At 38.2% G+C, this 12,143-nt stretch overlaps 1 protein-coding gene across 1 annotated transcript in view; it reads left to right on the forward strand.

The window, feature by feature from the left end:
• The window catches only part of ush1c (Usher syndrome 1C), a 218,925-nt gene that overhangs the window by 119,947 nt on the left and 86,835 nt on the right, over nucleotides 1–12,143 (forward strand). The window contains exons 16-21 of the mRNA XM_060838636.1: nucleotides 1,097–1,249; nucleotides 3,337–3,453; nucleotides 5,224–5,730; nucleotides 6,647–6,703; nucleotides 10,887–11,003; nucleotides 11,702–11,704. Coding sequence (XP_060694619.1) covers nucleotides 1,097–1,249; nucleotides 3,337–3,453; nucleotides 5,224–5,730; nucleotides 6,647–6,703; nucleotides 10,887–11,003; nucleotides 11,702–11,704 — 954 coding nt within the window. The remainder of the gene's footprint in view (nucleotides 1–1,096; nucleotides 1,250–3,336; nucleotides 3,454–5,223; nucleotides 5,731–6,646; nucleotides 6,704–10,886; nucleotides 11,004–11,701; nucleotides 11,705–12,143) is intronic.

Below are 12,143 nucleotides of genomic sequence, written 5' to 3' on the forward strand. Positions count from 1 at the left end.
AACTTGGATTTATTTATTCTTTAATGGGTGTCACTAGCCATTTGCAATGTTTGTTGTCCATCCGTAATTGCCCTTGAACTGAGTGGTTTGCCAGCTCAATTCAGAGGGCAGTTAAGAGTGAACACATTTTTCATAAGTCCATATTATAGACCAACCGACTTCTTTTCCTAAGGAACATGAGTGAACCAGATGGATTTTTAACAGCAATCAATGGTCATTGTCTCCATTAGAAAGACTAATTTTGTATTCCAGATTTATGAATTGAATTTAAATTTCACCAGCTGCCATGGTAGGATATCAAACTGTGTACTCAGAGCATTATTATGAGTCTGTAGATTATAGGGCCTATGACATAACCACTACACCACCATTTATTCTACACATATGGCATTGAGGTAGGAAAATGCTGTACCATTTCAGTATTGGTTCAGCATGATATTATTGAAATATTTAATGCATTTTATATATTGAGAACAAAAATGAAATGAAGCAAATCATTGGCAGATGGGTGCATGGTGAAATGGCACTGAAAGACATGATTTTAAATAAACTCTCAATAGAACAAATAAAAAATATAAATGGTCAGTGAGCCTGTGCCATTTTCAGTTGCTTTTTCCTCTTTTAATTGTCCCTTGTTCCACTTCTTACATAAACCACCAGTCACTCATCAAGCTGAGGAGAGTTAAAATACTAACTGATGTGATTGACCTCACCCATGTTGTGCCCGCAGTGAAACACAATGTAACGAATAAGGTAGCTACAAGCTGAACACTGACATTGAGGAGCATGACTGTCCTTCATTTCTTATAGCCTTAATTTTCTCTCAATTGACACGGAAGGAAGGAATCACAAAAGGATGGCAGGGAAATTAAATATATAATTCCTTAATGATTGCTTATTTTCAATATATCTATATTGTACATGCATGTTTTGAATTTCGTATGTGTTGAGGAATGAAGATTTTGTCATCTCAATGTCTGTCTATTCTATTATATTTCTATTGCTGTGGCAGTGGTGGGTCTAGTTTTTGAGTAGTTTGCAGTGGTTGTAATTTTGAGTTTCTTCATGAACATATCTCCATATTAAAACTTCTAAGAAAGAGAAGGAGAGGAAGAGGTCCAAAGCTGAAATATTATTTGACCAGAGGAAGAATAAGAAGGAGCTGGAATTTGAACAGAAACTTGCAAAAGAAAAAGAGGAGATGCTGGAGAAAGAAAAACAATTGAAAATAAATCGACTGGTCCAAGAGGTATATTGGCCCTGCAGGTGGTCACATCAATTACTTCTAAGTAATATCTTATGTGATTTCACAATTTAAATCATCCTCTGGTATGTAGAGTTAATGAAAACTATTCTTATATATATTCAAAGATGTTTTTAAATAGTATAAAATAGATATCAAACTAATTACCTAACGTTACCAAGTATAAAACCAAAACTAATTGCTAGAGAAGCTCAGCAGATTTGACAGTATCAATGGAGAGAAGCAGAGTTAATGTTTCAAGTCTGGAACAGTTAACATTTTGATTCTGGATCTAGCTCAAAATGTTAACTGTTTTCTCTCCATTGATACTGTCAGACCTGCTGAGTCTCTCCAGCAATTAGTTTTTGTTTCAGATCATCAGTATCTGCAGTTCTTTGCTTTATTGCAGATATTATCTCAGTAAATCCAGTGGATTTTCAAATAGTTTTGTATTTTGACAGATTGACAAATAAGTATGATATTTGATAATATTAAAGATTAAATGAGAGGAAGGTTGAAAATTGCACTGCATTTGTTTGGAGGTGCTTGTTAAGTAATGTGTAATTCAGTGTTACTGGAAGGTATATTGAGGAATGCACACTTCTTTCATATTGTTGAAGAACGCACAAGTTATTTGGACATTTTTTCGTGGAGTTTATTTTATTGCTGCAAGAATGTTTCTCTTTCTGTGAAAGCAACCAGATGTCTAGAAATGAGTTACATTTAACCTACTTGAGTGTTTTCAATATATTAGTCCTAAATAACATAAAAATTCCCAAAACTGAAAGAATGATATTAGTAATTTTTCTGGCTTCATTGAAGATTACTGAACTGGAATTGATTTACATGTGACATTTATTCACTTTAATCTAAATGGGAGAGAAAATCAACTTCACCCACCCAACTTGCTTAATTTATCTTTTATGCCTCCACATAATGCCCTGTTAAAAATTAACTATATTAATTTTAAGGTTTCTCTGCATTTACTATTAGCCCCTATTCTGATGTACCTCAAATTCATAGTACTTAAACCTTATTTGAATGTAAAGATGGCCTTCAATGAAGCCAGTTTATAAAACCATTGTTCTTAACCACTTACGCCAGGTTTTCAAATCAAGAACAAGCAATCTACATTGACAATATGGTTTTAAAAGCTGGTACATGACATAAATAGAACGCTTATTTTTACAAGGTATGAAGCACAGTTATATCTGTCAAACTGTGTGTGCCTCTACTATAGAATTGTAAAGTGAAATGTACTTCTTTTTTCTTTACACCCATATCTGTTGATAAAATATGTTCCTCCAGAAATATTATTTGACACATGCATGTTAACTGGTCTCAATTACAGAGAGGTTTCCTGATGTTGGAAAAGAATGGATGAGTCAGATAGAGCAGGAAGATGTCCTCATGTCTGTGTTGGTACAAGTATTCGCTAATCTCAACAATACAACAGTATAGACAAAGTAGTTAACCCCAAAGTAGGGTTCCTGTTCTTTATCACCATGCCCAGTAACTCCTGTGGAAAGTGAGAACTAGTGACTATAAAAGATTTCAGAAGTATTTAGATGGGCACTTCAAGTATCAAGGTTTACAGGGCATGGTGATAAATGGGACTAACAGGATTGCTCTACAGAATCCTTTCATGGAATCAAAGGAACGTGTGGCTTCTTCCTTTGTCATAATGAGTCTGTGACACTCCATGTCAAGGTTTGTGTATATAGTGTCACTTTGATGAAATACTAGAAGGTACGAGCACTCATTGAAACCACCCTCACAGGATGTCAGAATTGTTAGAAGGGTAGAGGAGAAATTAATGGAGTGAAGATTACTTAATATTAAAAGAGCTAGAAAATATTGGATGTTGTGACATTAGAAAGCCAAATTGAAAGTAGACCACTGACTAGCTGATGTTTTTTTAAAATGTAGAACATGTTCATGACAAAAGATTTTGTTTTCAATAGACAATTGAAGAAAGTAATCTACTGAGACTTGCTTCTCTCTTTTTGGTAATATTTACCAGGCTAGAATCTCAATTTATAGCTCTTTATCAAACTCTTTAAATGAGCTAAGTTATTGATGCATTGCTTCAGGTATCTGAAACAGAACGTGAAGATCTGGAAGAGTCTGTAAAGGTTCAGCACTGGGTAGAGAGGTTGTGCCAGACTCGATTAGAGCAAATCTCATCAGCAGAGAATGAATCTCTTGAGGTAACATTTATTCAGGAGTACTGTGCTTGTACATAAAGCTGTGTGCACTGCCTGATATATTGTGTCATTTTATGCAGTATGAAATATTTGTTTAAAGAGCGGAACATCTATGTCCAACCAAACAATTTGGCAACCTTGTAGTAATAACTAAGTGACAAAAGTCTTTCAAATACCAAAATGACAAATAAACCTTGAACAACCAACATTGATCACTTTGGCAAAAAGTAATCATATAACTCACATTTGATATCGAAGTATAGGAGTGAAATTGTTCTTTGGTTCTGGCACAAAATAGGCAATTCAGAGTTGAAGAACAATTTCATGCCTGGTTTATATTTTTTAATGTATCACTTTGTAATATATTTCCCCTAGCTACCTAGCCAACTGTGTGCAGTTCCGGAACTGCTTATCAGACTTAGCGAGGGTCTCATTTTCAAAGTATTCCATCAGTTTAATCTTTATAACCGGTATGAATTTAGTAAAGCTGTAAATATGTTTCTGTGAAATTTGTTTTAAAACTTTGCATTTATTTTGATTTATTTGGAATGAGAGAACCACTTGGATTTTACCTTCTATACAATTGAATTTCCATCAGGTGGCAGGAATTGAGAGTTCTCATTTTGACTGCGCAAACCTCCATTATATGGAGAACTGTTCTACGATTCCTCTTCACCAAAACTGTTACACTTACCATCTCTAGCAGAAAATGAACTTGAGGTTAAATTAAGTGGCTTTGAATCGTCAGCCAGATTATATGTTCAGAGTCATTCACCACTTTAAAGATTTCCCTTTACAGTTTTAATTATATATTGTACAAAACTCATCCAGAGGTACAACAGTTAGTGGGTCAGGCATCTTGTGGGTTTTGTCTTCTGACGTAACTGAATAACACGTTCTCTAAAATAACCTATTGTCTGAAACAGTGAGCATTCTCTCAGTAATGTTTTGGACTTGACAACATTATGGCACTCGTTTTTTTTTACCAGGAAGAGCTATGTAATTGAGTTTTTATGAATTAATATTGATATTTGTTTATTTTTACATTTAAAAAATGGGAGACCCATTAAGATTTGACTTCATCCTATTATGTTCCTATTTTTTACTCATCATGTGGAATAGATTTCAGCTCGTTCATATTTTCTTTGTTTAACAATCCCAAGTATCCATATTGGTCTCAGTTTCGAGGGTGAGTGAATTCATGGATTTCTGACCCCATTGGATCATTGAATTCAAAACTTGTTTCAGTGCGCATTCCTACATGCTATTATATCAGCAAGGCTCTTAAGTTTTACTGGAAATTTTCTTTTAAATTACTCTCAAAACAATATTAATGTCTCAAAGATTAGATTAGATTAGACTTACAGTGTGGAAACAGGCCCTTCGGCCCAACAAGTCCACACCGACCCGCCGAAGCGCAACCCACCCATACCCCTACATTTACCCCTTACCTAACACTACGGGCAATTTAGCTTGGCCAATTCACCTGACCCGCACATCTTTGTGACTGTGGGAGGAAACCGGAGCACCCGGAGGAAACCCACGCAGACACGGGGAGAACGTGCAAACTCCACACAGTCAGTCGCCTGAGTCGGGAATTGAACCCGGGTCTACAGGCGCTGTGAGGCAGCAGTGCTAACCACTGTGCCACCGTGCCGCCCATAGATCATCCTCAAAGGATTATTTCTTCAAGTGTTACTGATGGATATTGTTAATAGTACAGTTTTATGTTATGTTAATCATCTCAGTTTAAAGATCCCCTATTATCCACAGGGGTCAACTGCACCACCTCCTCCTTCAACCTCTGTACGGAAGTTTGTCAGTGGCCTCCAACTGCATACCACAGATCTTGATGACATCAACTTAGATCAATTTGAGCAATCAGCAAAGCGGATGGCACCTCTTCCACCAGCATCTCATCTTGTTCCACAGCCAACCAAGATTCCATCACCAACTGTCACCCCATCACGGAAAAAGCCTGCCCCACCTCCACCATCCCCATATCATCCAAACCCATCTCACATAGGTTCCCCAGTTCAACTTCCTCCACAACCTCTTCCTCCCCCTCCACCACCGCCCCCTCCAATACCCATTCATCCTATTGCTTTGGCCTGTTCTCATGGTACCATCCCAGAAGCAAGGGAAAGCAACTTAAACTATCATTCCCATGCTGGCATGGAGTCAGCTAATGATTGGCAAGTAAACAACCATAGCTCAAAAGTTGGCTACAGTCCTGTGCACATCCTGACTGGTGAACATTCATATCCAAATAGTTATAAGGTATTGACTGTGTGTTGTGAAATCTGTTATGATTGCTGTGCCATCTTCCTCTGGACTGCACATTTTCTAACTTCTATCCTAAAAGTAACCAAAGTAATTTGCACTAGACAGCCCTTTCAGAACAAAATTACACAGGTACTGCAATGACTGCTTGGCAAATCAAGCACAGTTCAAGTCTTAACTGTATACTTGTGTGTGGAATCAAATTTGCATTCCGGTCTAATACTGAGAGAGTACAGCTTTGTTGGAACTGCTATCATTTAGATGAGATGTTAAACTCCCTGCCAGTACACTTTAAAGCTAATTCATTGCAAAGGAAACACCTTCAATTATTTCTGAGATAATGTGCAGTATTATTAAAATGCAAGTTTTTTTAAAGCGATCGAGAAATGTATAATCCAGCACACAGAAGACTGTGGGCAAAACCCTATATTGCAGCATTCTCTCTGTTTTTACTCCATGTGGATGACTTTTTGTTAGTATGTCTGATTATAAAAAAATGAACTGTAGAGTAGGTTGAACTGAAACCAATTTGGTCAGTGCTTGTATTATTATTATTATTGCTATTATTATTATTATTATTATTATTGCTTCTTCCCAAGAGTAGAGAGAATCAATGGTAAAATGTGCAATGTCATTCAGGGAGTTTGTTTTGATCGATGTGATTATTTGTTTATAGATATCAAACAAAAGGTGAAACTTAAAAAGCATGTTCTAAAATCTATAAATTAATAATCATTAATACTTAAAAATGGTTGAAAATGTTTTATCTTTTGGCATGACAGTTTTTCTGACTCAAGTCAGATGTGCCCAGCATGTTCCCAACTTTAAAGTTGCATGTGTTTGGAGTGACTATTTGCTATTAATATAATGTGTAATATAAATGATGATTGTAAAAACTGCTGACTTACCTCAGGTTACAAGAAACACATCTCATGCAAGCAGAGTATCTTCCACATCTAATATTCCATTGGTATGTGACAAAACTATTGTATATAGCTTTGTAGACATAATAGAACACTCTTGCTACTCGTGATAGACCAATGGTAGTATACTGGACACCATTATAAGCCAACACTGGAACTTATCCAAGAGCTTTAGACTTTTAAGATTGAGGTTTTTGTGGAGAAAGCAAAAGAAATGTATTGGAAATGTCAATGAATAAATAACAGCCAGATGACCAATGAACATTTTCCTGCTATTGAGTCTTATTCATAGAGATCAAGTGCCATAGCATAAAGCGAACCTGCATTTGATTTGATGCTGAGATACTTACAAGCCCATTATTGCCAAACATAAGAAAAGTTGGTGGTGCTTTAGAGATTCATTACTGTCAGATTATCCGTTGTATAAGGGTTATGACTTTAACCATTCTGAACAGTAGCTGTAGAACTGATATAGAGTGGTTTCATTTCACACATATGTGTATGGATCTGAATCAAAGTTGACATAGGAACAAAACAGTGAGACTTTGGAAGAGGTTAACTGATTCATCTTTGGAATCAATTGAGATCTTCACAAATTATTTACTCAGTCAGAAGTCACACAACACCAGGTTATAGTCCAACAGGTTTATCTGAAATCACAAACTTTCAGAATGCTGTTCCTTCCTGTTGAAGGAGCAGTACTCTGAAAGCTTGTGATTTCAAATAAACCTGTTGGACTATAACCTGGTGTTGTGTGACTCCTGGCCTTGTCCAACACTGGCATCTCCACAGATTGATTTCTGATTTCAGTCCTAAATGGCTCAGTGGTAAGCACTGCTGCCTCACAGTGTCAGACACCCAGGTTTGATTCCAGCCTCGGACGACTGTCTGTGTGGAGTTTTCATGTTCTCCCTGAGACAGTCCAAAGATGTGCAGGTTAGATGAATTGGCCATGCTAAATTCACGGATGTGTTAGTTAGGTCTTAGGTAAGAGTAAATGTAGAGTAATAGGGTAGGGAAATGGGCCTGGGTGGGATACTGTTCAGAACGTCAGTGTGGACTTAGAACATAGAACATAGAACAGTACAGCACAGGCCCTTCAGCCCACGATGTTGTGCCAACCATTGATCCTCATGTATGCACCCTCAAATTTCTGTGACCATATGCATATCCAGCAGTCTCTTAAATGTCTTCAATGACCCTGCCTCCACAACTGCTGTTGGCAACACATTCCATGTTCTCACAACTCCATATGTAAAGAACCCATCTCTGACATCCCCCCTATACTTTCCTCCAACCAGCTTAAAACTATAACCCCTCATGTTAGCCATTTCTGCCCTGGGAAATAGTCTCTGGCTATCGACTCTATCTATGCCTCTCATTATCTTGTATACCTCAGTTAGGTCCCCTCTCCTCCTCCTCTTCTCCAATGAAAAAAGTCCAATCTCAGTCAACCTCTCTTCATAAGATAAGCCCTCCAGTCCAGGCAGCATCCTGGTAAACCTCCTCTGAACCCTCTCCAAAGCATCCACATCTTTCCTATAATAGGGCGACCAGAACTGGACGCAGTATTCCAAGTGCAGTCTAACCAAAGTTTTATAGAACTGCAACAAGATCTCATGACTCTGAAACTCAATCCCCCTGTTAATGAAAGCCAAAACACCATATGCTTTCTTAACACCCTGTTCACTTGGGTGGCCATTTTAAGGGATCTATGTGCCTGCATACCAAGATCCCTCTGTCCTCTACCCTGCCAAGAATCCTATCCTTAATCCTGTACTCAGCTTTCAAATTCGATCTTCCAAAATGCATCACCTCACATTTATCCAGGTTGAACTCCATCTGCCACCTCTCAGCCCATCTCTGCATCCTGTCAATGTCCGGCTGCAGCCTACAACAGCCCTCTATACTGTCAACAACACCTCCAACCTTTGTGTTGTCTGCAAACTTGCTGACCCATCCTTCAATCCCCTCATCTAAGTCATTAATAAAAATTACAAACCGTAGAGGCCCAAAGACAGAGTCCTGTGGAACACCACTCACCACTGACTTCCAAGAAGAATATTTTCCTTCTACTACCACTCACTGTCTTCTATTGGCCAGCCAATTCTGTATACAGACAGCTAATTTCCCCTGTATCCCATTCCTCCTGACCTTCTGAATGAGCCTATCATGGGGAACCTTATCAAATGCCTTGCTGAAGTCCATATATACCACATCCACAGCTCGGCTCTCATCAACCTTTCTAGCCGAGGTCAAATCTGGTCCAGGCCTGGCGACTTGTCAATCTTATTGTTTGATAAAATTTTCAGCATAAAATTTTCTATCTCTATCCATTCCAGCATGCACACCTGCTCTTCAACGGTTTCTTTCACTACAAAGTTCGTTTCTTTCATAAAGACAGAGGCAAAAAACTCACTTAGGGCTTCCCCTACCTCCTCAGACTCCACACACAAGTTCCCTGTGCTATCCCTCATCGGAGAGAAAGTGAGGTCTGCAAATGCTGGAGATCAGAGCTGAAAATGTGTTGCTGGAAAAGCGCAGCAGGTCAGGCAGCATCCAAGGAACAGGAAATTCGACGTTCTGGGCATAAGCCCTTCCCTTTTGACGAGAAGCTCCACCGCTCTCGTCATCCAAGGTTCCTTTATCTTACCCCTTCTTGCATGTCTCAGAGGGACATATTTATTCATCACTCGCAACAACTGTTCCTTAAACAGTCTCCACATGTCTATAGTATCTTTACCATAGAACAATTGCTCCCAGTCCATGCTTCCTAACTCATGTCTAATCGCATCATAGTTTCCTCTTCCCCAATTAAATATCCTCCCATTTTGCCTAATCCTCTCCTTCTCCATAGCTATGTAGAATGTGAGGCAGTTGTGGTCGCTATCACCAAAATGCTCTCCCACCACAAGATCTGATACCTGCCCCGGTTCATTTCCGAGCACCAAGTCTAGGATGGCCTCTCCCCTCGTCGGCCTGTCAACGTACTGAGTTAGGAAACCGTCCTGAACACACCTTACAAAAACAGCTCCATTCAAATCTTCTGCTCAAATGAGGTTCCAATCAATATTGGAAAGTTAAGGTCACCCATTGCTACAACCCTACTACGTCCACACTTTTCCAAAATCTGCTGACCTATGCTTTCTTCAATCTCCCTGCTGCTATTGGGGGGGCCTATAATAAACCCCTAATGAGGTGACTGCTCCCTTGCTATTCCTATTTCCACCCATACTGACTTGGTAGGCAGATCTTCCTCGACAATGGAAGCTTCTGTAGCTGTGATACCCTCTCTGATTAGTAGTGCTAAACCTCCTCCTCTTTTCCCCCCCTCCCTATTCTTTTTAAATGCTCTAAGCCCTGGAACATCCAGCAACCATTCCTGGCCCTCAGAAACCAATGTCTCTGTTATGGCCATAACATCATAGCACCAGGTACTGATCTATGCTCTAAGTTCATCACTTTTATTCCTGATACTCCTTGCGTTAAAGCAAACAAACTTTAACTGATCCCTTGTTCCTTCCCAGGCCAAATGGCCTGTTTCCATATTGTAGGGATTCTATGATCCAAAATTATTTTGGATCAATGTCATTGATTAAAAAGCCAAATAGCTATACAATGTTAAATTTGTGGAAAGTAAATGTGTCACAATTGTGAAATAGGATTAATTTTTAGTGTTTGGTCATGTGTTTTTGAGCCTATTGAGTCCACTATTATCATGTCCTGCTGACATGAGATGAAATTAAAATAACAGTTGATATGTAACATCTATGATATTTTTTTAAAACTCAACCTTTAGACATTAAAAGTTCATTAATTCATAATGGAGATTTGCTTGAAAAAGACTTAGATCTATCATAATTTGGATACTGTTCTACTAATATTTCATTTGATTAAATTGTATCTTAATATTGGTCTTTAAGATACAATGCAACATAATTTTGTGTACTTCCAGTCACCGCCAGAGTAATTGTCTTTTAATAACAATTGGGAAGAATGTGTTTTGTCCATTATAAAACATTATTCAGAAGGGCTTTGTTGTAAGCATCATATAGAACAAGAAGACTCAGCATTGGTCAGATAGTTAATGATTGTGAATGGGATTGCATACACTATGTATCTCATATATTTAAGTACATTTTGATCGAGATATTTTATTTACATCTTAATTGTGCTTTCCCTTTGCATCTATTATGGATGTCTGTCATCTGTTACTGCACATAACTTCAGCAACTAGCCCCAAGTCCACCTATCCAAAAGCGACCAATGGGGCCGATGGCTTCCAAACCAATCATGTTGCCCCCTAGCTCTACCCAAATGAACAAGACAAGGGTTAAAATGGAATTGGTAAGTTTTATTTTAATGGATTTATTAGTATAAAAATGTTAACTCTCCTTCCTCTTAATTTGCTTAGTGTTAGAGTGGAATCAATGGTTAGGATTATTTTTGTACAACAACCAAATGTCAGTGACACCCACAATTTGTAAGAATGACCAACAGTTCATGCCAGTCAAAACAAGTTAATTTGATTACCAGGTGTGTAATGTTTTATGCCTGCTACATCATTCCTGTAATATACAGATGGGCAAGAGACAGTCAAGGGGGTTAGCTAATTGAAGGTAATCCATAACTGGGAGTCAGAGTTTGGAGAAATGATCGAATTCAAGTGGGAGCCAGAGGATGAAAAAGTTGACAAATCCAAAGAGGGTTGCATTAGAGATAAGATTGGGTATAATATTTCTTTTCCTCATATGTAGTAGTGCATGGCTTCTGCTGGAAACTAACCAGTGTGTTCTAGGATCCTGAAGATATCTGTGGGTGGGTGTCAAGTCAATGCCAATGACGCAGGTTTAATTCCTTTATACGCTGTGGTGGTCATAGAGGCTTGTCTCTTTGTCTTACACCATGTTTAATGCTGCCCTCAAGCTATATAACCACTTATCTCTCTCTAAAAGGAGACAGACCTATGATCCCTCATGGACAATTTTAATGAGCAGCATTTTTTTTTACATTAGCTATCTTATAAAATGTTTTGGTGATGTAAGTTAGTGTTGCATGTTATGAAAATTGAATACCAGAAAGCTGGAAATGACAAATAGGCCACTGAAGAGTTCAGATGATAAAATCTAAAAATAGAATGTGCATTGTTCTTACACATTGTCTGAGCCTGAGCTTAGAATCCACTTCAGAATAACTTGAAATTGTTTAAAGGTCATTCCATTATATAATGAATTTGTATGTTTTCCAGCACAGATTTTTAAAACTGATATCCATGGCCAATGCTTTTCATTGGCCCTTCTGACGGGGAGAGAAAGTTAAATCAAGGAGCACGACATTGTGTCAGAAAGTGGCTGTGCCTTCTCCCCCAGTTATGTGGTATCCCCAGTTCATAACTATGTAATATTCAACCGAAACAATGATTGAGGTAGATTCACATGACAGTATGCTTTAGAGCTCTAACTGAACACATATTCAAGTATTATGACT

Source organism: Hemiscyllium ocellatum, chromosome 18, assembly GCF_020745735.1.
Source record: "Hemiscyllium ocellatum isolate sHemOce1 chromosome 18, sHemOce1.pat.X.cur, whole genome shotgun sequence".
Classification (NCBI taxonomy): domain Eukaryota; kingdom Metazoa; phylum Chordata; class Chondrichthyes; order Orectolobiformes; family Hemiscylliidae; genus Hemiscyllium; species Hemiscyllium ocellatum.